This window comes from Harpia harpyja, chromosome 12 (genome assembly GCF_026419915.1).
Source record: "Harpia harpyja isolate bHarHar1 chromosome 12, bHarHar1 primary haplotype, whole genome shotgun sequence".
NCBI classification, from domain to species: Eukaryota; Metazoa; Chordata; class Aves; order Accipitriformes; family Accipitridae; genus Harpia; species Harpia harpyja.
This window is the reverse complement of record NC_068951.1, coordinates 3,723,254-3,750,498: the sequence shown is the minus strand read 5'-3', so window position 1 is coordinate 3,750,498 and position 27,245 is coordinate 3,723,254. Positions and strand designations below refer to the sequence as shown.

The 27,245-nt window shown below is 34.4% G+C and overlaps 1 protein-coding gene across 3 annotated transcripts in view; it reads left to right on the top strand.

Moving 5' to 3' along the window:
• The window catches only part of BRIP1 (BRCA1 interacting helicase 1), a 66,626-nt gene extending 47,456 nt beyond the window's left edge, over nt 1-19,170 (top strand). For 2 of the 3 annotated variants that reach the window (XM_052802929.1, XM_052802928.1), the window contains 5 exons: nt 9,654-9,766; nt 12,074-12,156; nt 13,851-14,177; nt 14,917-15,759; nt 18,251-19,170. In XM_052802929.1, the coding sequence (XP_052658889.1) occupies nt 9,654-9,766; nt 12,074-12,156; nt 13,851-14,177; nt 14,917-15,759; nt 18,251-18,339 (1,455 nt within the window). In that variant the 3' untranslated portion in view covers nt 18,340-19,170. Of the gene's footprint in view, nt 1-9,653; nt 9,767-12,073; nt 12,157-13,850; nt 14,178-14,916; nt 17,500-18,250 lie in introns of those variants that run through there. The other variant, XM_052802930.1, reaches the window with a different exon arrangement.
• Nucleotides 19,171-27,245: the final 8,075 nt, after the last annotated feature.

Genomic DNA, 27,245 nt, shown 5'->3' with positions numbered 1-27,245 from the left:
TGAAAAATGACATCCCCTTAAAAATAGGAAATGCAAGTGATTAACAATTCCCTTGGAATATCCATGAATGATATACTTCTAGGATTGGTTTAAATCACTAAAAAGTGCTCCGCTTCTACATGAAAATACACTTGCATGTCTGCTTTTTGGGTTAATAAAAGTCCTCTTAAGACTCAATTCCATAACCCCTTACTCCTGCATATAGCTTTTACTTGTGTGAGTAATCCCTTTAATACTTCTAGGACTGTGCACAATCATAAGGGTTTGTAGAATCGTACCTTTGGAGACCAATATTTTATGTTGGCAGTTTGATGTTGGCTCATCTCCACTAATATTACTTGTCTGTGATCAACTTGCTTTCTAAATATATTTTATGATTTGTAACTTGATGCTAATACCAGTGAACTGTAATATTAGGGAACATAAATAATGTGACAGAAAAAGATGTGTAATCCCATATACATGTTATCTGATGCTAACATACTATTCATTAACTTCTGTTATATATTTTGAATTGTAGCATTTTGGATCCAGACATCAGTCTTTACTTGGGCAAGAAAATCATTGTCAAGTGTGATGTATAATATCCAATTTTATTTTCTCCATATGTTTGTGCTAAATATATGCCACAACTTCTGGTATTAAATGGCAAGCATTTGGTCTCCTTAAGTAACTGTATGGTTTTATAAGTTACATTATTTTCTGTAGAACCTTTAAAGAGTATTATTTAGTTTCACTTAAAAATTTTAGGCGCATAGTATCTTACGTTCATTCATTTTCACAAAGAGAGGAGTCTAAAATACTTTGTCAGTGTTAGGGAGAGAGAAATGATTAAGGCTCAGAAGTGTACTTGATAATAAACAATACCGATTTAAGAAAGAGAGGCCAAAACCCTAATTCTGTGTTACTGAAAAGGGTTTCATATTGCTGAAGAATCAGGTTGCTCAAGCAAAATATATAAAAGAAATGTTAAAGTATTGCTTAAAGCTATGGTACTCTCAATGGTAGGGTTTGGCTCTAGTAAAGCAGGAAAATTTATTTCAGAGCCAAAAATGACTTCTTTGGCTGTGACCAGGATTTCCTCTGCCCACCTCTGGGACCTGAAACTAGAGGTAGGAAAATCTGATTTTGGAGCCAAGTGTGACTTGTTTAGTTCAAGTCATAATTTACTGTTCTTACCTTGGGGACCTGAAAATAAAGAAACTCGCTATGAAATGTTGATAATGGGTGACTCTGAAGTGCAAGTATTAAGCTAACTTTCCCAGGGAGCATTTCTTCACTTCCACCTTTCCAGATGCTTTTGATCGTAGTACAGTAGAGTGTACTTAATCATGTAACAGCTAAGAGAACTTTACCAAAATATAGAGGAAAATGCAGTCAAACTCTTTTACATCAGTAGATGTGCAAGGAAAATAAACTTGATAAGGTTAGGATTTCTGTGCAGTGACATTACTCGAGAACTGTAGCTGAGTTTGCCATTAATGAGAAGTATTTCCCATAGCTGCTGTAGGGTGAATATGAACTACAATGGCAAATACTTTCTTTATTGTTTCCAGTAACATAATTTGTGAAACATGATGGAATACATCATTTCAATTACAATTTTCTGGGTTATATGTAACTTAATGATACAAAGAGTTTGCAGCTATCTGGCTGAAGTTTCTTTCTCCTTTCTTGAGGGCTCAACAAATTGGGGTATTTGTATCATTTCAGAATAATGGCATTTTTCCAAATATTTAAGTTAATTTCTAGTCCTTGTGGCAATTTTTAAGCCTATATGCTTTTTCTCCATTGAAAGGAGAAAGAATCTTGTGCTAGGTAAGTGGTTGTTGAAATAATGCATTTCTTGCATACTATATTCTAGGAAAAGAAAAATTTCTAAGAAAATTATTGTTATTTTAGATGCTTAACCTGAGTTGAGAAACATACCATGCACTGTATGAATTTCATCATAGCTTTGCATCACTTAAAAAATATTTTCACTCCTTATTCAAAGTATTGTTTTAAAATATGGGCAAACTGGTACAGAAAATTACATTTTATGGGAAGGTCATTGTTGTGTTTAGTAGAATTTGAAAATTCCCTGTGAAGTTAAGAATTTTTTTAGAGATATAAGATTGACTGTTCTGTTATTGATGTGATTGTTTTAAGCAGGCTAAATGTTTCTGAGCAACTTTGCCACAACTTTCCAGTTAAATCTGACATTCATTGTAAAAGCCTTGAGACACAGTGGGTACTATCATTTTCAGTATGATTTAAATGTTTGTAAAAAGTGATTGACTTTTTTGTTTTGTTTTGTTTGATTGTCTGTTAATGGCTGTCTAAACCTGATCCACTTTTACTTTCTTCTTCATTCCATAACTGAAAAAAATTACAAATATAAAGTAGGAAGCAGAAAAACATTTATGGAATTTCCACAGGAAAGCCAAACATGATGGTCTATTATTTATTGAATGTTCTCTGAGAGGGAAATACTGAATAGGATAAAAGTGCAATGTGCGTATGTGTTTGTATATGTACGCATACACACACACACACACACTTGTCTTTCTTCCATGCCCCACTTTATATTCAATATTATTTTGTATTTTAATTGCAAAGTAGCTTTTTGAAACAATCAAGTTAAGGATGTAAATAAGAAATATACTTACATCATTGAAATGTATAATGTTACCTAGCAAGCCTCTAGATGTTAAATAACAATTATCGAGACAATATACTTTTACATTTTGTAAAAGAGCATGTTTTCAGATTATTCAGCCAGCATTGTTCTTGTCTTGCAGCAGTACACCGTAAATTATTGCAATCTGCTGTGATACTGCTTATTAAGGGGTAATGCAGCGTGCAGAATCACGTCATCACAAGATGACTGGCTGGATATTGCAGATCTCCATCACTTTTTTTTTTTTTTTTTTTTTTTTTCTCCTTGTCCCCAAAGGAAAATGTCAGGAGGTATACCTACTGGTGTTACAAAAAAACCCAAGGAATGCAGTAAATATATGGTGGTGTGGCAATTTCTTACATCACTTTGAAGCAATAAGATATCTCAAAAGCCTTTTACTTCCCCCTTTTCCAGAAATAAGAATGGTTGTAAAAAGTTAAAGCCATCCATACTCTTCTTACATCCAATAGAAATTGTGTTAATTAAGAAAAAAAATATTGATGGCAGAGGCTTAATTTGTGGGAGTAGCTGTAAAATCCTGTGGAATACAGCATTCCTGTAGCTAAGGAAGGTAACATTTAAGTTCAACTTAACGTGTAAGACTAGTGGATGGCATTTCTTTTCTACTGGTGCAAGGCTAATGTCAATATGTTGGCACAGATCACAGAAATCATCCCTGAATATATCCGGAAGTTAAGCCTTTGGATAAATAATACAGCAAATCAAAACTTTTCCCTTACATTTAATAGTTTACTTTTCTGATCCATAAAAAATTCCAAAGTGATTTTCTTGTGTTTATCTTGTCCTTAGCAAGTAGTGTTGACCTTTACGTTTTTACCTTACTGTCAAAGTATGTTGAAAGCTTTAAAAGTGAAGCTATCACCTTGGGGATTTGTAAGGATGACTGACACTTACCACTTCACCTTAGACGCAGTAGCACTGAGCGTATGCAGCAGTGTTGTACCTCAAGGGAAGCTGTTTGATTTTTTTCACTTCTGCTTCACTGGAAATGGATTGAATTTTCTCTTCAGAGGAGAGTTTTGGTTGCATTAGATTTTAATCAAGTCACTTGTTCGCAGTCCCTCAAAGCTTACAAGACTGAGATGAGTAGATGGGCCTGGGGTGAATGTGCTACAAGATTTGTCAAACCGTAAAACTTCCAGATCTCCGAGATGCCACATGGTGTAGTTGACAATACTAAAAGTGTTCAGCGGTTACAACATAACATAAGCTTTCCATCTCTCTAACACTGGGATTAAGAGCTGAGAATACTGGGGAAGCATTTAGTCATAAAATACCTGGTAAATTCAAAATAAGAGAAGTACGGCTTTGCATAAAGTGGTAGTACTGTTTTTCTGCCCCAGAAGATAATATTGGCCAGTTAGTAGAGTCTGACAGACAGCAGTTTGCTGTTGGGTTGTTTGGCTTTACTTTTGAAGTCATGTTTAAGTTTTTGGGCTATGGGGAAACAAGCTAGCAGTGTTTTTCAGTGTATAGTTTCTTTCTTGGCACCTTCATGGGTTTTTTTCCAGTTTCAGTAGCTTTTTCTAGTTTTGATTATATCTTCATTCAGGCAAGAAACATTTAAATCCCATGGATGCCCAGTATCTTTTCAGGTGTGCTGTTTGGGTGCAACAGTCTGCAAGATATAGCTAGCCTGAGATCTAGATTTGCAGAGATGTTACTTCCTTATTTTATTCAGTATTATCCGAGGAAGGCAAATTTTTAAGTGCGCATAGAATTTTAAGGCAGAAGAGGTCACCTGAACTATTTTTAAGCTTATGTGGCTTTGATGCACGAACTATTGAGTTGATAGCCTTTGTAAGGGGCGGCTGCTGGAGGATGGTGGGTGCAGAGTTCAGCCTCACAGTGATTCGTCTGCTGAAGAGACTTCTTGTAGGATGGAGCTGTGTAACAGCGTCTTGAAGATAATTGAGCAATACAAAGTATTCATCATGTCTCTACCTGATAATGTCTTATTCACAGTATATGGTATTGGTGTGCTCACAGTTTTGGGGTTTTGTTGTTATTTAAAGAAATGCAGTATTTGTGTGCGAAAGCAGAAGGGTGGTATATTTAAGTGTCTGGTGACCATCTTTAGGTATATGAGTTGGTTAGAATGGCCTTAAATTACTGTCATATATAGAACCTAGTTTGATAAATTAGAGTTAATAAGCATTTGCTTATTTCATACTGTTTTGTGTGTATTAACACTGCACTTGGAATGCCTGGAGCATTTAAAGGTAACGTCCTGCCATAATATCTTTTTCCTGTGGACCAATAAATTGAGACTATGTGTTTAGATACAGCTTTTAGTAGGTCTACTGAGGAGTTAGGATGTTTGAAGCATATTCTATGACTCACCCAGGTCTTTACACGTGCATTATTTAGTCTTAAATCTCACAGACGTTGTTACTGCTTTTGAAGTGGAGGGGGGGGAGTTTAAATGCTGCACTATTTAATGCTACTTCCATTTAAGGATTTTCAGATGTAAAAGAAATGAAATGGGTTTTCATGTCTTTTACTTTCCCGCACTTACAAACTTTTATGATTACTTGGCATTCATCAGGAGGAAAGTAGATGGCAAGTATGTTCTTGAAGAATTCTAATTATTGCTATTTCAGGTGGAAGAGAGACTCTAACTGGACACATGAGATTTTTAAGACGGTAGATTTGCTTAAAAACCATTTTTATGTCTTTTTTGGGGATGGAAGTAGGGAATGACCACCTGGTATTTTTTGCTTGTTTGTTTTTAGGAGGTGGGGAATTAGTAGATGTTAAACATGAATGTGTCTTTTAAAGTTTTTTGGATGATATGAGCAATGGTCTTTATTTTCATTACCATTTTTCCTCTCATAAAACCAGAGAAACAAGTCAGTGGAATGCCAGAAAACATTTATATCCATTTTCTGACTTTTATTTCCATGGAGGATAGTTGGAGGAGAGTGCTGGGGAGTGAAGAGCATGAGTTTACACATGTGTGTGTGTGTGTACACGTACCTACCTACACACGTGTGCATGTAGTGACACAATTCCAAACTTATTTGCCTTTTTCCTGTCAGCAGTTGTCTCTTTCTTTAACCTGGGCTGTCACAACACTGCTGAGTGCTGATGTAAAGAGAAGTGCAGGTTTAGATGAGTGCTCTGTTTAACCGCTCACAATAGTGCCATTGTATTCATGAATTTCTGTCTTGTCTTTAGAATTCTGGGTAATCTGGTTTGTAATCCCACAGGTTACAAACTGGAGGTCATTTTTAATCTACCAGAGAAAATAGGAGACAGTTGAAGATGTTTGTGAAGTGATGCCTTGTCAAAGAACAGGCCTGGCTTGTTAACCATTAGTAACATCTTAGGATTTTTTTGTTTGTTTCTAGAAAGCAAAGTATAGCACTGCATTTGGTTAAATAAAGTAATGCATCTAAAAGAAAAAATCTTGTAACTTTGCCAGATGAAGTAAAACAAACACAGTTTATTTTGCTTATTTAAATCGCACAAACCAAAAAATTTTATACTGTGGCTTAGCCCATTCAGCCTTCATATTGTGATACTAGTGCTGATAAACAGGTTTACAGTATTCTGATTATGAATAGTAACTGCCCCAAATGCACGTTATCCAGTCCTGCTAGGCTTTGCTATTAGCTCTTTAGGTCTAAGGTCCTGTTCTTTGGCTGAGAGAAAATGATTCTGGATGAGTGTCTGCTGGACCATCTGCTTGTTTTTACTGAAGTAAACTTTTAAAAAAGTAATTAATTGTGTAGCACAGTAGTTTTTATTCTTTGTAGGTTAAATGCTTTCTCCTTAAAACTTCTTAACAGGTAAATTAGCATGTAGGATGCTGTGCAAGCCTGTAGCTGAAGATAACTAAATTGTACTGAAATTGTGTTTCACATTTCCTTATGTCAGTTGTAATTATGACTGCAAAACAAGGAGAAGCTTTATATTTATGGAATGGAAAGAACTCAATTTAAAGGAGAAAATGGTGCTTTAATTTTATTGTCTAGTCATTTGTTTTTCTGTAGAAACCAATAGTTCATAATAGATTGATATTTGTATACCTTGCTATTAAATATAGCCATGTTTTTGTTAATTTTTAATAAACCTGGTTCAGCCTGGCATGTTGCTAAAAAGGCATGCAGCAGGCTTCTGTATCTGAATTTGCAGGTTATTTGGAGGTTCAAAAACAAGCTCTAGTTTTTGAGCTCGTCTTCTGAGCTTCGTGCCATAAGCTAACCGATACAGTCCATGGTCATCACAGTATAAATTCACTTCATGTACTTATATATCACTTGAATCCTAAATAAGTCTGAGTTTCTTCATGTGAAGCAATGTTACCACAAGTAACTTTTTTTTGTGGTTTATCAAACACTTAAAATCTTAATATAATGAATGTTGTTTAATGTTGTTGTCATCGAAGGAAAACTTGTATTGCTAATTTTGATTGAAGAATACGCTTGGAAATTCTTTTGAATTATACAGAAGCTGCCTCAAAATATTTTTCCAAGTCATATAAAAAAATATTTGTTCATGGCATTTATTTTTTGTTGGTATTTCTCAGTTGATATTCCATAGTGAAACATGTCGAACTAATTAAGCATTAAAAGAACGAGAGGTTAGCAGGTATAATGTTGTTAGACTTCAGTTAATGTGAATGTGACCGTGACCTCCCAGATAGATCAAAGACTAATCTGTCTGACAGCTACAAGATGGCAGAGCTTGCCACAGGCCTTCTGCTGCTGCTTGCTGAAGCTATTTGTCTGTAAAGCATGCCTGATAGCTAAGACTATATTTTTAAGGATGAACAGGTAAAAGTAAAAGGCTGTCTTTTGACATTTTAACTAATCCCTTCTAGCCTGTGGTTTACTGCACATTTAGGATATTTGCTAGCAGGAGAGACTGGCTTTTTCACATATGTAACATGTCATTTTGAATTGGGCGTTGATTTGATGCTTGATAATGTAAGAGTTATACAATGAAATAGATTCTGATTGCATTAAAATGACATGCCCTGGCCTTTTACCTTTAGTAGACTTATAATGAAAACTGAACTCTCAGCAATGTAAGTCGTCATCTCATGCTGAGACATGATCATTTAAGTGAGAAAACAGAATGTTTATTTTCTGTTAACCCTTTTTTAATTAAGATAGAAAAGATAGGTTTTAAAAATACATCACACATTTAGACCAAGAGAATGTGGATTTTTATATAATTTCAGAAATGAAATGTCATTGTTGATGTGCAGTACAAGCAGTATACCTTTGCATAATGCTAACGTGTTAGAAGAATGTAAAAGTAATGTATTTTATTCACAGGGTAATGCAATACAATGCAGATGATCTGAATGGTTGAGTTCTCCTGTTGCTTCAGTGGCTTTATGCACATAATTAAAAATGTTGTAGTTTTTATCATCAGACACATAACTACTTATTCTAATACTGTTTTGAACAGTCTGCTAGCAAAGTAAGAAATTGTGGTAAAGCTACATTTATTGCAATTGGCCAAAATCTTAGTGATAATAAATACTTCAAAAGAGGAAATTGTTAGAAAACTTACCAGGACTAGAAGACAAATGCAAAGTATGTACAGGAGCATATTGTCTTTGGTTATGTTTTAAAGACTTCAGTGAAATTTTCTGACACCATAACTCATTTCAAATGGTGAGGAGTATCCTTTTGTTTCTCCACATAGTATTTCCATTTGTAGGAATGCACAGATATGCCTAAGTTCCTTTTTAAGGAATGGTTTTAATGTACATAAAAAGTTCAGAAGAAATCATCTTCTGTTTTGAAAATTACAAAGGAAACCTCACATGCTAGTCAATAAATTCTGAGTGACTGGAACAAATATTAAATCTGTGAAATCAAACTGAATTTACTTTCTGGCTGTAAAGATTGAATTTGTAAATTTGACAGGCAATTTAAAGGGCATAAGTACTTAAAATAAAATTTCTTATCCGAATGCAACTTGAAAGTTACCTGTCAGAAGAGGTTAGAAGTCTGCTGTTTTCTCTCCTGAAGCGTGTCCTTTCACTTGTCAGTTTAGAAAGGTTAATACTTTACAAAAGAGCAATGGAAAGACCCTTTTTGGTGTAGTTTTAGGTTTATTTAAAAAAAATAAAATTCAGTCCACTGTCCACCCCCCAATAATAAATTCTTTTGATGTATGTTGTAACTGTGTATAATGTCCAAATACAAATTCTTGTTCAAATTCAGATCAGGCATTGTATGTGTAGTTATCCATATGATTAGAAAGGGGAGCGCAGGGGGTTTCTTTTGCAGTTGATACCAGATCTGCTCTTGCAGCAGCTAAGAGAGAGCATTTTTAAAAAAAGAGGGGCATGCTCTTTTCTGCCTTATGCTAGCCCATGGGCCTGCAAACTTTAGCTGCTGCCTTTTCCTCGCATTTAGCCAGTGAAACGTTTGTTTCCAAACCGCAGAAGGTGGTGCCAAGCTCGGAATTAGAGTTGGTATTGCTGACTTCTGGTACTTTGGCAAGGCCACTCTGTCTTTAAAGTACTTTCTTAGCTTCTGTAGTAGAAGGGGTTATATTTGCTTAACCCTCACTTGGGAAAAGTATGGTCTGGTCCCAGCAATAGATTAGGAGTCAGAGTTTGTGAGAAAGGAAAGGATAAAGATCTCCATTGTATCATTTACTTCCAGATGAGCAAATAAAACTGTGGTCTAGTTAGTCCATTTACTTGTATCTGGGTGTTTTGCCTGTGTGAACAGCTTATCCTTCTTTTGCTAACAGAGAGATTTGGATAAGTGTGTGGTGGTTGTGTTATTACATATAAATTACTGGAACAGATCACGTGTTAAGAATAACTTTAGAAGGGTAAAAGCCATATTGGTTAGTATGTAAAATACAAAGTTGGAACACTGAAACACACTTTACATATTCACTTATTTAATCAATGTTTGCTTGTTTTCCCTTTTGAGAATATTTCCTTTTCAACATCATTATTAAAAACAATATTTTATGATTTCTTTCTTAGGTTGAATTAAAGAGGAAGTACAATGACCAGCACAAAAGTACAAGAGGCCTTTTACCAGGGAGTCAGTGGTATGAAATTCAAGCTTATAGGGCTCTGAACCAAGCCCTGGGAAGGTGAGTAAACTGAACATAATTTAAAAAAAAAAAAAAAAAAAAAAAAATGTATTTGTGGAACTTTTTTTTGTGACATCTGTAAGGATTAATTCCTCACTGTTAATACAAAGGGGATAAATCAGGTCTTCAGCTGTTCTGTACTGGCAACTGTCTGGTTTTCAGTCTGTTGTGCATTTGAGCATTGTGATAATTCAGAGTTTTTGTTTTACATTCAGAATCCACTTTAGTTTGGTTGCAGGTTTTATTGCTTGTAGTCCAGAAATACAGAAAGGAAAGCATTTGCAGAGATAAATAGTTCTTGAGCTTATAAACCAAATGAAAATTCTTAGGCCTTTTCAAATGTACTGATTGTTCACACTCTTGGTGGGCTTGGAACAGTTGTTTGATGTTTAGCCTACAAGTATTGTTGAAAGGGAGAAATAGTGGGGGGTTTTCTCAGACCTTTGCAAAAGGTCAATTCAATTATCATGCTCACTGATCTCTTTGCAGGTTTAGAAGAAGTAGTATAGCTTACTTTCTCAAATGAAAAAATTCCTCCCAAATTTTATTAACGGGATAGAATTAATTCATCCTTCTCCAACAAAATTATTATATACATAGATAAATATAGCTATCTGTCATCTATGTCATAGATGCCATACATCTGTCATAGATATATAGAGGTATAGACACAGATTTATAGATAAGAGGAGAAACATCAGCTGGAAGACTCTTGTTATTTGAATTAGACCTAATACAAATGTGATGACATAATGAAGGTTTAGAAAGAAAATTGAGAGAAAATAGACTACATTAGTAAAATCTCATTGTAAATTCTTACAGGTCTGATTTCTTAGATTCCTCTTCGGAGAGTAAAAGCATTAGTTAAAATTTGTTTAGAAAACTCTAAGTTGTGGGATGCCAATAGTAAGAAATAAATTAGAAATTTTGTCACTGTGAAATAAGTTTTAACTTAAGTTTAGTTTTAGTGAAAATTGCTTATTGTATAGTTTATCATTTGAATTGAATTATGCTAGTCTAAACTTAAATGGAGAAAATAGACTTCCATTCTATAAATTGTGTATAATACCATCAGTCTAAGCTCTTACTAAACTGAGATCTGGGGAATGATGACAGTGTATGATGACTATTTTTATAAAACCAGAACAGTCTACTAAGTTGATACTAAGTTATATAGTAGATAGGCAGGCTTCTTATTGCAATGATGCCTGCAGGGACAGAAGTGAGCAGAAGCATGATAGTCTTCAATCTGGCACTTTTCTCTTAATTTAGTGCTCTTACATTATATGAAGTAACACAAGTTCATGAAATGAAATAGCCTTTGGGAATATAACAGATGGTGTGTATGGCCAGGTGACAATCACGCTATGAATTCCTTGCAGTGCTACTTTTTCTAAAAGTGTGGGATATGTCTCCGGTGGGCATAATTCATTTAAACTGTGAGTTGAAAGAACTTTTATTAAAGCAATGAAAAAATGGGAGGTTGGAAGAAATCTATTTCTTAAACATGTTTTGGTAGCTTTTCTTATCATGGAAAAACTTCAAATATAAATAAATAATATTTCTTTGGAGAGCTAGCCTCATCACTCCCATTTTAAGCCCTGAGTCTGATACACTTGTGGTTGTATGTACATTTTGTAAACATCATCTTCAAAAATTGTCCTCTTCTTATACAATGGGGATAATAACCCTAAACTATTTCATTTTTGTTATCACTGTTCTTTAATAATTTTTTTTCTGGCAGGCAGTATAGAAATCCAAATAATATTAGAAATAATATCAACACATGTAAAGTGACTATTGGATTATTTCTGTAGGCCTCTAACAACTGAATTATGAACTCAATGGTATGGCTCACGGCTTTGATCTGTAGCATTATTCATTTCATTAAAGAGAGTTAGGAATAATGTGGTTTAGAAGCAAAAAAGTGTATAGTTATTTAAAAAACTACTTGCAGTTACATCAGTCTATTTTCTTTTCTTCTACACTTTTACAGGTTCTCCTCTCAGTCTTTGCACTACCCAGTTAAGAGTGGAAAGCAAATGACGTGTAGTTTGATTAGCTGCTGAATATTTGTGTAGGATTTTTTAATTTACCTGTTTTCATATAGTAAATTCAAGAACTGAAGAAAAATTAAGCTTCCATGACATCCATAAAAATTTTTGGTGCAAGACAGTGCGAAAGCACTTCCTGTATTTTTTTGCATATTCTAGCTGACTCATTGCAATCCCTGTTGTCAGATCCCCACAGTTTTTTACTATATGGACTCTAATTATATATACACTCTTTTTTGTTGCTCACTTATAGGTGTATAAGACATAGGAATGACTGGGGTGCTCTTATTTTAGTTGATGACCGCTTCCGGAATAACCCTAATAAGTACATAACTGGTAAGTTGTAAAAATCTTTCTGGGAAAGTTCCTAATATTAACAAATAGTGAAAAATCAAGATTACAGAAGTATGGTTATACAAATACAGGTAAGTAGGAAAAGTCATAATGAAATATATCCATTGAACTCAAATTGTGCAGCTGAAACTGAAAACTCTAAAACTGTGGCCTGGTGTATTGCTAGTTCATTAAATACACTGAAACATGTTGATACCAATGCTCAGTGTATTCAATTTCTTTCCCCTTTTGGATATACAGGTAATGATATAGAAATTTCAGTGTGCAGAATTTGAGAATTCTTTCTTAAAATGGGACCTACAAAAACTTAAGGACTCTCAATCTTTGCATATTAAGTATATGTAATGTATGTATATATGCATGTGTATATATGTGTATATATATGTATGTATTAAAAATAGTTACTAGATTTTTATTTGGACTTTGGATAAGACTCTAGTGGGTGTATACTTTCTGCCTATAGGGAGCTTTAATGATTAGGGTTGGCAGTCTGAATTTAACATTCTGGCTTTTTAGGTAAGAACCAGGTAAAGGTTGTGCCATTTGGAACCACCAAATGCTCAATATGCAAGAAGTTATTTTCTGTTTGCATTTTTATACTGGCTAGAAATAAATGCAGATAAAATGAAACAGGTTATGCACACAACCTTAATAAATAAATAAAAAGTAATAATAAAAAAAAATTGCTTAGGAATGCATTATGTATATTTGTTCCTGCCCTGGTTAGAAGACATGGGCAAAAAGATGATGTAAACAGATAATGTTGCAGTCTAGTCAGCAGGTGGAGCTCAGCTACTGTAGTACGAGTCAAACTGCTTTTCTGACATGTCTGTACTAAAAATACATTTAAATTATCTAAGGAAACAGAAGTAATTCATATAGTAATACACATAATCTATATGTTCAAGACTTGATAAGATTAGTACTTCTAAAAAGTAAAACTTCACAGAAGAATCAAGTTCTCTGGGATTTTTTTTGTTGTTATTAAAAGAATATTTAAATGGGTTTAAAAACACTTTTTAAAATCAAGAAGGTTAGTTTTTACTTCACTGTTGTGTGTTCCAACATAATCTAAACAGCTATTATGCTCAAGATGTCTGGTATTCGAGAATTTTTAAAATTATTGCTGTATAAGAGCATATTGTATTATATTTTAGCTATCGGGCATTTGTGATTCTTTCTGAATATCTGAGTTACTGTTACTTAATCTGAAATAAAGTTGTAAAAACTTCATTATATTCTAATTTTTGTCAGACCTTGTCGGTATGATAATAAATAGCTGTACTCTGTGTAAGTTGCTTTTTAATAATTCATGACAACAAGCAAAATGAACACCCAGGCATAAGAGAAGTATAATGATGTTTTTGCAAAGCAGCAGTTTGAACTTAAAAAAAGTATTAGTAAAAAAGGTAAAGGTCTTTTTATTAAAAGGAATGATATTGTTAGTATTACTCATCAGAATACTACCATTGATTAAATCAAGTTCCCAGCCCTGGAAAGCACGACATGCATTATCTTACTTTCACGAGCAACTTCTTGAAATCTTTATGAATCTGTTTATACATATGTAAAAGTATTTGCAATATTAAGGTACTATGTACTGATATGAAATACCTGGTATAGATGATGTAGTTTTGTAGTAACACTCTTTTTTTTAATTTATTTATTTTTTTTAGGATTATCTAAATGGATTCGGCAACAAATCCAGCACCATGAAAATTTTGGTAGTGCACTTGAATCCTTGCATGCATTTGCTGTAAGAAACCAGAAGAGCATTGATTGTTCATCAGAGTGCAGCAGTGAACTTATCCATGTACCTTCAAACCCAAAAGACCTGTCACAAGCCTCTCAACAGGAGACAACTATTCATCTGTCACCAGATGTTCCTGCTAAAAGTGAGGAGAAAAGTTTGGTTCCAGAAGTTAATTTTACTACAACCATCAGCTCAGTTAATCCTACAGCATCAAATCAGCCAAGTAACATCACGACAACAATGAAACAAAGTATGTTCATTTCCTGTGGAAAAAACTTCATTAACATTTTAAAATGTGAAGTTGCATCTTTTTTTGAAGAAACAAATGGTTTTTAACTTTACAGAAGTGCTATGGTGCAAAATGATAGTTATTCATAAATGTGTATGAGCTGTGCTCAACAGACTGAAATTAATTGTCATTCCATCTGGTTGTCTTAAAAAAATTGATGATGTTCAATAAGTTTATAGTAGAATCAAAAATGTTTTCACTTAAATTTCTTCTTCCATTGAAAACTATGAAGTTAATTTAAAACACATAAAAATTGGTATTATTGCAAGATGAGTGCCTTGGTTCAAGCTACATCTGTTGTTTAGACATTGTTGTGAGACACCTTTCATATAATCTCTTCTGGTACCAGCTTTACAAGTATATTTCTATCCATTACTAAATTTTAGGAAAGCTTATGACTATTTCAGGCAAGAAAGATGTAAGTAACATAAGAGCACAATAATAAAAAGTTACAAATTTAAAACCCAGTCATGTTTTACTCAAACTTTACATATGCCAGTTAATCTATTGATTTAATTGAGACTATTCATGTGCAAAGATAGTTGTAACATCTGGGCTTTTGTTTGTATTGGATCTTAATGAGTATTATAAAATAACTGTAAACCTAATAAAACAGTGGTAATTTTGATGTGCTAAACATGCTGTAAATCAGTGGGGGCAAGGCATATCCAATTAATTAATGTTTTGTGATTTTTCACAGGTGGCCAGAAAGTTGATGTCGAGAGTCATTCTCACCATGTAACACAAAGAAGAAAACATATGGACTCCACACCCAAAATGCCAGCAACTAAAATAGAGAGAGAAAAAAAGAATGGTTGGACTAGTGCTGATATTATGAAAGAACATTGCTGCCTTAAACCACCGACTTCAACACCTTTGCCTGTAGCCAAGAACTGCATGTCCACAGCTAGTAGCAAACAAAAGAATGTGAATAGGGCTAGTGAACTTATTGATAGTGTAAATCAATGCCAGTCATTATTAATTTCAGAACATAAGCCAAGTGTACCAGAATCATGTTTGGAAACAACTAATTTTTCAGTTAAAAATACTGAGGCTGCAATTGCTGAAGAGCATCCTGATAAGCTACAGCTTCAAGTTGAGCCCTGCAGTGAGTTTCCTTTGTCAGGAGGGAAATCTGAACTTTCAATGTTAAACGTATCTGCAGAAGCTGAAGATGAGGATGAGAGTATCTACTTCACACCAGAACTCTATGATGATGTAGAATCAGAGGAACAGAAAATCAGACCACTGGTTCCAACCTGTAATACAAATGAAAATCGGATTGAATGTGGAAACTCCACAGCCGCTGATGATCTTTTTGCAATCAACACCACAGAAACACCAAGTGTGACTAAAAAAAAGATTGATGATGATGATGATGACAGAAGCACAAGTTTACATGGAATAATGCAAAATGAGGGGAGTAAGAATAGTGCAGTTAATAATGCAGAGATGACTAGTGAAATAAAAGCAGAGCAGATAGCATCTCAAGAGATGGACACCAAAAAACGGAAAATCAATCTTTCCAGATCACGAAATAAAGGTGTGTCATCTTTTCTATTTAACAATACTAGCACATAGTGACAGCTTCTATAGGAAACATAGTGAGCAGCCTTTACAATATAGCCTCACTATAGAGCAGGGATGGCTTTCTAGTTCTCATTTAATATATACTACTATCAGACTTGATTTTTCATTATACTTTTTTGTTTTTCACTGTGAAAGTTATGCAACATGCAGTTTTCTATAGATATAATTAAGATTCTTCATCCTAACTGTGTGGCAAAAGGGCATTGTGTAGAAATCCTAAATAGAAGCCCAAGTAGCATTTGACTTGTAATTATAGGTTGAGGAGGTTTGTCTGTTACAGATTTAATTAATCTGCCATTAAATATAATCAAACACTTGGGTTTTTCTCAGAAAGCAAAACACTCATATAATCAAATTATGGTTCTCTGCATTTCTTAGGGCTTTTTTTTTTTTTAAATTAAATATGTAGAACAACATCTTTGCAGATCAAGTAATATGATAGATTGAGCCTAGATACTGAAATAGCTGTATTCTTCAGTACTTTGCTTCCCTCAAATTTCTTTTGTCAAAATGTCTCTCAGAAGCTGTGTAGTAGTAGTATAGTAGTATTTGAACATTATGATATTTGATGATGATGAGAGGCTCCTTCAGAGGTCGGTCTTTGTTTTATATTAAAGTTGAGTTTTCTTTAAAATTTTCTTTTGTGAGAGGATCTCATTTCTTCTGGTCGGATTCTGTATGTATTCATATCAAAATGTGTACTTATTTGTATGCCCCACAAACACGTTTTCTATGCAATGTATAACAATGTAAATATGTACTTAAAGGTCTTTAAATCTTCCTCAGTCTACTTTTTTTGAAGTATTTTAAACATTTCTTTCATTTATTGCAATCAAAACAGCCAGGATTTTGCTGTAATAAAACATACTATGCCTGATTTTTCAAGAAAAGATTGTTCATTTACATCATATATTCATACGAAGACCCGGGATTTTTACAATCTTAAGATTGGTTCATAGGTATTTATATATTTTGACTGAGAGCAGAGATGAAATCGTTAACTGGTCATTTTCCGTAGAAGTTCATCTAAATAACATTCTGACGTCCACCTCTACAGAGCTGTGAATGTGTTCATATCAATAGGGTTTAAATTGTATCCTTTCTTTACACAATAAATGCATCTTTATAAAATTAGATACCCTGTTTGCAAAAATGGCAAGAATGCTGTTGAATTTCTTTAACGAGCATTATCTTGCAGTACTTGGTATAAGGCATTTGGTTAAGCTTTTATTTATATTGATGCCACGTAAGGATCATGTTTTCTTGGTTTAGGTTTCCTGGTATTCACTTAATCATTGGATGCTGATGGTTTTGAACAGTTGATAGGGCAGAAGCAAGCTGTAATATTGATAGCAATTTAAATATATGACACGTCTAAAGACAAAAATACTTAATTTAGATTTAAGTAATTGATTGAATATCAGGATTTAGTAGGGTAGGCATGGTTCTGTTTGTAACTGGCTTCTAGACTAGAACTGTCCCACATCCCGCAGCAAATGCTGAGGCAGCCTGTGGCAGGCGGCTTTGCAGCTACATTCCCAAGAGTTGATCAACTTGATCTTCCTGAGTCTCTAATAGCTCAGTTTTCTTAAAACAAGTGTTCTGTACCAAACCACTTTTTATGTATATCTAAATGGATGATAGAAATCACTTAAGCTTTGTGGCTTGTCTGCTCATCTCATAGACCACTATCCTTTATTTGTTTTTCAGAAGATTTGTCTGTCTTTAAATCCATAACATTAAAAAAAAAAGAAAATCCATCTTCCTTTCCTTATCTGGAGGAGATTGTTCCTTTCCTGGTCTTGTGTTTCATCTTACTTTAATTAGAAATCCTTTAAGACATGGCCGCCTTCATGTCAAATATTTTGCATTAATTTACAACATCTACATTTTATATAAAATTGCTCCTTAAGTATTATTTTTTAAAATATGTATTGAAATATCAGCATTTGGCCTATTAGATATTAGATTATTCTTGAAAAGTCTCTGTCAACCAATTCACTAAACTCAAATCCTGACCATAGCTGTGTTGCTTGGGACAACTGATGGATAATAATCCTTTGTATTACTGCTGGGTTTTGGGGGGGGTACAAGGTTTCTTTTCGTGTAAAAACTGTGTAAATTCAATCTTAATTTGTCTTTATATCTAACTAACTATGATATTTAATATGTTAGTGGTAAGGATATTCTTTATTTCTATTGTTAATATATTTATGGTGATTCCCAGTATTAAATACCCTGCTGCCCAGTCTGCAAATAGCAGGAAGTGAAGTCTATGTACCAACTTTCCTAGAATTGTTTGTTTGGACTTCCCAAATCTGTAAAAGCTAAATTATTGAAAATTCCTCTCATACTTTGATATAATAGCTAAGTATGATCTCTTCTTAATAATCATAAATATTTTGAATAATCTTGATAATCATAAAATCTTGAATTTATTAAAGGATTGAAAGATCAGAGACAATGCAGACGAAGAAAAGCTACAGTTAGGCAAAGTGCCGACACCTGTGAAAGAAAGGTACCATGTAGATAGAATAAAGTACCTATTTTAAGTGGCTACTGTTAAGTGTTAAGGTGCAAGGGAAATAAGAACAATGTATTATATAACTTTTTCAGTGAAATAATACAGATGAAATAGCTTATTCATGGTCTGTATGGTTTGCTCTAGATCTTTACGATTTACACACTCAATAGATACCTATGTTTCTCATGGGAAACAAAAAGGCTGAGTGTTTTCAAGTCCTATTAACACAGGGAGAAGCTGCAGATATGGACTGCTTACAGAGTCCAGCTCATAACTCATTACAGATGTGATTCCTGTTTCAATATAAGCAGTGCTTCCGATTTCTGGTTAGTATGTAATTTTTAGGGCAGGATTTGCAAAGCTTAAGAACATAATCACACTGAAACCCAATGAGAGTTGGGCACCCATCTTCCTTGGCTCCTTTGCAAAATTCCAAACTAAGTCTTTGATAGCCTGGAGCATTATAGACTATAAACACACCTCATATTTATATGAAAGTGTTTCTATTTAAGTTAGGTTAGGCATTTTTAGCATGATGTATATTTTCATTATTGGCTAGTGTAAATGATAAACATTGATTCATATAGATTTCTTTGAGTATTTCAAGTAGTATATTTCTCTGAAGCAGTTTTGATACATTTCTGTTTATATTTAAATGCTTCAATCTGCATAGTTGCATAGTGACTATATGCAAACTAGTATTTACATTAATTTGTGTATTGTCTTGTTAGAAGGAAACACACCACCAGCTTTGCAAGAAAGGACTTTATTGTATTGTCTGTGGAGCTGAAATACTGCCTAAAGCAAAGGGTAACATCTATGTAACTGATCATTTGTTTCAGATTGGGAATGACGGGATTTTTAATCCATCTTTTTCTTTTTACAGTTTTGGATACTGGAGCGGTATTTTAGAATAACTGGTTAATTTCTCCATTGGATATGGTAACCAGATAAATGAGTTGTTAGAAATGCACTGAGACCTGCAGAAAATCTTTTTGGGGGGAGAAAGAGGGAGTTGTCACAAAAACACAGCTATTTTTACTTGGCATTTCAGTGAAAATAAGTTACTGTTAATGTAATCTCTTTCTGACATCTTTCTGTTGCTTGATTCAGTGGTCCTGATACACTGACTTGTCTTGAAGTACAATGAGAGTCTGACTGGTATTTAAGAGTTAACCGAAAGCAACTGGTCCTGACATTGTGGGAGGCTGAAGGAAATTATTTGTAACATAGTGGCCCATTCACTGGGGTATGTTCCTTCTAAGGATTAGGTGTTAATTTGCTACCAGTTGCTGTGAGGAGTTTGGTAATATCTTGGCATAGTAACTCTGTGAATCTAATACATGTTTTAATGAAACTGTCAAAAGTTTTACCGAAAACCTGTATGATCACGCTGTTATTCTTCTTCAATATGTAGCCTACCTTGTATTTAGTTTGCGTTTTAGTCCTCAGTTGACCCGTTGTATGAGGTGTTGATTAGATGTTCTTGGAAATTCTCTATGTTTTTGTGAGGCATTTTAATTTGGGAAAGTCTAAAAGCTGATATCGGTAATAACAACTCTGCTACTTTTAAAAAATGCACTGCATCTTCAGGCTACTGGGCCGTGTGTGGTAATGACCTAATTACAAAATGTTCTCATCAGTTTCATGAAGAAAGAATTAGATATAGATGCTTAATATGCTTAAACAATATATAAAACATTGTCCTCCAGGAGAATTTAATGAGGATTTAACTGGTCCCAGGTTTTACAGGTCTGAAGGTAAGAAGATATTTGCTTTTGTGTGCCTTGTAAATATGTCTCAGGACCTTGAAAGCAAGCCAGAAAACTACATTTTTAGGAGGTGTTAGAAATGATATGGAGGTTGAGATGAAGAGGGGTGCGCATTAGACACAGAGCTGAGACCTGTTTCTTGTGCAGTCTTCTTTACAGCAGCCCCTATGTTATGAGACCCTTAAACATCCCCTCCCCTTCTCTAAGGTCCCTTCCGCTGCCCCAAAAGCTCATGAAGTGATGAAGCAAGCAAAGAAGTGACACTAGCAAAAAAACCCTGACCCTTTCAAAGTCATCCTTTTCAGCGATAGAAGTGAGGGAAGCCAGGCTTTAGTAGGCAGGAACTGCGTGCTGTTGGCTCATGACTCCATTGTGTGATGTAGCTGAACTGGTCATCAGGTCACGAAGCTAGACCAGATGGTATCTGGATCAGATGAAACTGAAATCAAGAAAGGACAAGTCTCCTCTTTTGCAAACCAAACCTGAGCCTGAGGGAGAGTGGGAGAAATCCCTATTGCTTCTGGACCTATTAAAGTCATATGCCAGCTAGCAAAGTCCAAGTTGCCTTACGAGTAAAGAAAGGGAGGCCCAGGTGACGGAGGCCACTTGTTGCCTCTCTGTTTTCTCAGAGCAACCATAACGTATCTCCTTTAAGACCTGTGTAATCTCATCAGTAGACTTTCCTTCATGTCCTTAATATTAATTTATCATCATCATCATATCTTGGCAATTTGGTATAGAATCTGTGAAATGGATTCACTATGTATTAAATGAAAGCATTGTGAATCACTGAGGTACTTTAATGCCTACAGTTACCAAGGTGTCCGTTGTCAGCGAGAAGTTTTATGCTGTTTAAACTGAATCTCGGATGTCAGTTGATTGATGAAAGTTAAAAAATCTGCCACAGTTTGGAGAAAATGAAAAATAAATGACTTTATTCAAAGTGGATTCAAACTCACTGGTCAATTTGGGAGTAATAACAAGGGGAAAATTATCTGTTGAAAAGTAAATTTTGGACACGTTAAAAAATTTAAATAAGGCCTTCTTCCAAGGTCCATTTACATCAATAGAAGTCTTTTCACTGACTTCAGTGGGTATTGGATCAGGGCCTAAATTACCATCTTGTAAATGTGGAAAGTTTGCAGTATGTTCAAACAGTACTGTATTCAAAACCATGTATATATAAGTCTTACACCCCACTTTTTAAATTATAGGAATTTTGAGAAAAGCTTGCTACAGTAATATTGAACTGAAAATAATCTGGAAACTCTTCAGAAATACTAATATAAGAAGTAAAGAATCCATTAATAATTGTATGTGTGAACTAGATAACATTTCAGAAGATGATAATATGATGTTGATCATCTCAGATGCTGCAAGTCTCAGTCATCTTAAAGAAACTTTGAAGGTTTATCAGATGCCCATGAAAAGTGAAGGTAAATCTTACTGATTACTGATAAATACCACCTAACATTTGTCAAGTCCTTTAGCTTTCAATTAAATACAACACATTGTTTTCTTTCATTTCGTGCAAAAGCTTTTGATTTTGGTAACATGTTTTTATCTCTTGATCTATGTGTGAAATCTCCTACAGAGAGGACCAGTAGGAGTCTCTTGCCCCACTACTTCTTACTCTCCAAAACAGCACTGTGCACGTTTTGCAGATATTTTTTATGGAAGGCATTTTTAAGCCAAGAGAAACACCTGAGCTTTCAGAAAGACTATAACTTGTCTTTCGTTAAATTGTTATATAGACTGTTCAAAGCTGTACTAAAGCTTTGTTATAATTGTTTCCTTATAAGGAAATTTCCTCCTTGTAAGGGACATTGAATACCATGTTACAAATCATGCGTTCTACCTGTTTTCTTCTCTGTTAGCAATTGGCTGAGGGCAGTTGCTGCAAACATTGTTTTCTTTTTTGTGTCAATAAGGTCTTGATTTTTGCCTATTGGTCAATAATTCTGACTTCATTTTTTTGTGATCTTCATCTCTTAGCGTCTTGCTTCATTACATCTTTGTTCAAGAGATATTTTGTTTAACAATGTTTTGTTTATTGCCACAGTGTAGTGGTTGAGTCTGCATTGTTCTTTAACTTCCACACCTTTCCATTGCTCCTACTTAACTTTCTGTAAGTTTGAAGGAAGTCTGATATCCAACAATTCTTTACTGGATATGAATGAAGTGCTCTGGCTGTTTGCTTTCTCCTTCAGGGGCATCTTTGCTTTTCATAGCTTGTTGAAAGGAACATTTTGCTTCTTAAAGCAAAGGAAATTTATTTTCTTAAATAAAAAATACCAAATCTTTCAATGATACTGATATTTTTGTGTCCTCTTGCCAAGGATTGTGAATGTTTCTGAAAATCTTTCTGAAAATATTTTAAAGGTGAAACAAGCATAAAAGCAATACTACTATGCTGAAACATGTTAGTGAGAACCGTAAACTATGTCTTTGACCTTAGATAAATGAGGAAGATTATTTAAAGCTTATAAGGAGAAGTTTGACTATTTTACAGAGTAAGAACACTGAAGGCAGTAGAAGCTTACTGACCAAGGCACAGCATATGGCTAGAAAGCTGATAAACAGCAAAACCATGCGGGTCAATGGTTTTTTTTCAGCAGACTGGAAATACCGAAGTTGGAGAATTGGATATTGACAGTGGGACTGGGCCAAGAAAATATATTACGTACACTTACTTTCTCTTCACCGGGCCATTCACAAGACTTACAGCCCTTGCCTTTGACCTTTTGGGAAGTTGATGGCAAGATTTGTTCCTTTGAGATGCTATCTTGTTCCCTCAACCATCAATAGCTGAAATTGAGAGAACTGGTTGACACATAAAAGGAGTGCCACACACAATTTACTGTTGACTGGAAGCAGACAAAACTCCACTGAGATCTGTTGAGCTCTGCATGTTTAATCAACCACTGAGGATGCATACCAGCTTACCCTCCACTCCCCAGTTTCTTGGGTCCTTACATACTGTTCTGATCAAAAAGAAAAGATAAAGATAATGAGAACAGAATAATTTACATTTCTTAAAACAAATTAAAATCTGTCAATTGGAGGCATATACCCTGCAGCCCCAGTGGTTAAAGTAGGTCTCTGCAGAAGCAATGTATTTGATATGAAATGATTCCAGGTGTCAGACCGTGGAATGTGTAATCCTTTAGCAGCATTCAGGTGACAGAGACCAAATGTAAAGTACTTCTGTTTGTGTCTGGGCAGTTCTAGTGTTAGGGTGGCACAATTAATCATATGTGATTTTTGTCAAGAGGACTCTGTTTTAGAAATTACAAAGTCTGCAGAGATGAGTAAGCATTCTTTACCTTGTTACTTTCTGGCAAAATAAGAACGTTATGTTTAGAAATGTGAAGTGCAACTTGTGATCTTTTATCTGTTTTAAAATGTGTCTTGATGCCTATGTAAAGCACTTTTTCTTTCTTTTTGAAAGACTTGAATGCCAGTTTATCTTTAAATGCTATTTGGAATGAGAAGGAATATTCTCTGACAAGTTACTTACAATGCAGGAGCTGTGTCATTCAGTCGATTTCTCCGTGTCCTTTGATAGGAGCTGAGGTTATTCATTTTAATAATAAAGTACAGTCATGGGTAAGTCAAATTAGTTTATTTTGTATATTAAAATCATTGCTGAATGATTTGCATAGTAAATGTTAAAATACCATTTCTGTAAAAGGTAGAATGAAAATTTTATTTCATCTAGATTAATTGTATATGATTCATCTAATTTCTACCACAGATTTGAAATTACAGTTAAGAGCTGAGTTCAGGTCACTTGATGTATTTGTAATTGTCTATACCTAGTTAGATGCAGCGTCTATAGTATTGCATCTTATGAAAAGGGATAGGAAGATAGGTGGCAGCTATCCATGTCTTTCATGAAAGGAGAAACAGAACAAAACATATTTGCACAAGTGATATATTCAGACTTCAATTTTCAGACATGTAGTTTTATGTTATTTGTGGCACTAACAAAAATGTTAATCAGACCCTGATAGATGAACACAGACAAGGTCTAAAGGAGTCAACAGGAAGAAATTTTTTTTATAGGTGTTGTATTTCCAACAATGTTAGCAAACTAAATTCTCAACAGAATTCTTTGAAATCTAGACAGGAAAGCTATGTGTATTTTTACTCTACTCTTAGTAATGCCTTAGTTTAAGATAAAGACAGAGGGTGAGGCTCCATCCTGAATGAGCTGTACAGGTAACCTTAGGACACCTATGCCTTTCCTGAATTTTCCTTCTGTGGATATAAATATATACTGTGGATATAAATGTAATTGAAATTAAGCAGAGATTTTTGAGACTAAAACTTTGCCAAAAACCGAATACCATCCTTATGTTTTGGCCTGTGTGCATCATTACCCACTGTACAAGCTATTCGAAATGCACTATACAACAATGTGATAATAGAACAAAGTTTATGAAGCATTGTATGCTATGAATGTTGATATTTCAAACACTATTACTAAGATTTCATGGTATTTTAGCATTCATTTTATATCAAAGATAATGAAATGTTACATTGAGGGAATGTGTATTGAAAGAATGTGAAATAATGGGTTCCTCTGAGGTATAATGAAATGTTTTCTTGTCTTATCTTTTTAACAGTCTTTTTCTGTACGTTTAAAATAAGGGGTTCTGTAACACAGCCAGGAAATCAGAAGCATTGTGTTCCACTTCTTTGTTGCTTCCCATGACTGACTGTGCAAACCAAACACTGTCAGCAGTTTTATTCATACTGCTAGCTAGGTAGGCAGTTGAAGGGGGGGACTGGCTGTCTTTCATAGCAGGTGCGTCAAGTATTAATGTGTAATCAGCTGATATTAGGTTTACAAGAGTTGTGTTTTTATTAGTGTAAAATAAACAAGTGTTATGTTCTTAGCTTACCTGTAGATTTAACTAATGTTTCTTTTAGCTAGAAAGACACCGTTAATTGTTGCAGGTTTTCTGAATAAGTCTCTTTCCTATTCTTTTCTTATGTTCTATTTCCATCCACTAGAAAGAAATCTTGGTAAACTTTTAGGATTGGAAGAGCAACATAAGCTAAAAAAGATCACATCTGGCTTTGGAGAGTCATTTGGAAAGCTAGTGGCTTTCAGCAGAGAGACATCTAATCTCTTAATGCATGTCTTTGTTTCAAAGAGAGGCTTGGGGAAAAATATATCCCATCATCTGCAATAGACCTGTGAAACAATTGTCAGAACTGGCATCTCTGCTTTGGATCTGTTGCAAACTGTATGCCGTATGACTAGATTAATATGCCAGATGACTTGAATGTGAGAGTTGTGAGGGTGAGGAATGAAGCTACTATTTTGTGTGTGTGTGTGAAAATAATGTTACTTATTTAGAAAGGTAGAATGGACTGGGTATGAATGGTGGTAGAGGTAAATACAGCTTTAACTTTATCATCTCCTTGCTTTAAATCGAATAGCTGTTGTTTTCCTGTAATTGGGAATATATGAATGTAGCTGAAGACATGCAGAATGAGTCAAAGGAGTTTAAAGTGATGATTTATTATATCCTATCATATACCAGAGCTAATACATATGCATTGAAGTGAAGAAGCTGTGATTAAGTCAGTTTTAGCTCCCAGTTATATATTCTTGAATACAAGATCCTGCTGCTATTGAGCAGTATATTTGTAGAGATAAAATCAACATCGTAGTTTATACTGCTGCCTACCCTGTGTTAAATCACGTACATTGTCATGAGGTATCATATGTCATCTTAAATTACTTCGTGTCATGTGCTGTCTATAAATCAAGTACAGTTGGTTCTGGAAGGCAAGGCATTGCTCATTTAATAGAAATCACATTGCTGTAGCAAAACAAGCTTAAAATAGAATCACTGGGTTTAATATCTGTAATTTACCTCTAGGTTTGGTAATCATTTAAAGAGTCAACACTATTTTCATGACTTAAATTTAAGGTGTGATTAACAAATTACGTTTTGTAAATCTTTTTTTAACCTACTTTTTTATCAATTATACATTTATATTGAAAATTAGATTTTTAAATTTACTGCTACATTTGTACAAATTCAATTACATCTTGTGTTTGCCATTGACCTAGAAACCTCCATTAACCGATTCAGGCTTTATGTGAAATCAGTGGCATACAAATTAATATTATTATTTATATTGCTTAAAATACCCTAAATAATTGTATATTCATGTTTGCAGTCGTCTTTGTGAAATGGTAACGACTTTATAGAAGACAGTACTTTGGAACTTTGAGAAAATATTTTGGTACCATAAATGTAGAGGACTCGGGGTGCTTTAAGATCTAGCTTAGTTAATGTAATAAATTGTCTTTCATATGTTAAAAGGTGAATGAAACTCTGACAATTAAATTTTTAAACTTATTAAGGAGTTGTTGCTGAAACTGATTAGACAGTCAGCTGTTGAGACAGTAGCTTTTATATAACAGGATATTGTTTTGTTCATCATGCTACCACATTTGGCAAACTTTTATCTTAATGCGCCTATCGGGAATACCAGTCTGACCTCAATCTGAGTAAAGCCTTAATAGTCGACGTGAGGGATGCTTGCAGGAGGTGGCACGGTCATTTTCGCAGACTGTATATTTGTTATCGCATGTTAATCAGATTCATCATTCTGTTTAATAAAGATTTCATCTGCCACGCGAATGCATAATCGGCTATGTCTGAGTGACCGTCTTTTGTCTTGAGCAGATTGCTAAAACTGTATTAAGCATCATTAGACAAAAATGACGACCTTATTAATTTGTCCTTTATGTGTTTTCCAGCAGATTGGACCTCATTATTATGCAAACACAGTACACAGAGCAGCACCAGAAGTAGCTCATTAATGTTTCTTTCCCCCAGTACGTAACAGATTATTATTGTGAAGTGTGCATGAAATAATTGCTAATTATGCGCCTTAAATTGTACAGTGATTTGTCTGTCTAGATTTTTTTCATGTGGTTTAAGAACACTGTAGAAGGCCATCAGAAGCTAGAGGTTAACAGTACCGAAGCAAGTAAACCAGAGGAAGGCAATCGCAAAACATGCATTTTATCACACGTTTTCTTGCCTGTAAAGAGTAATTAGGAGAGCTATGGATTGCTTTGTAGTTATCTCTCACTACGCTTCTTATTGT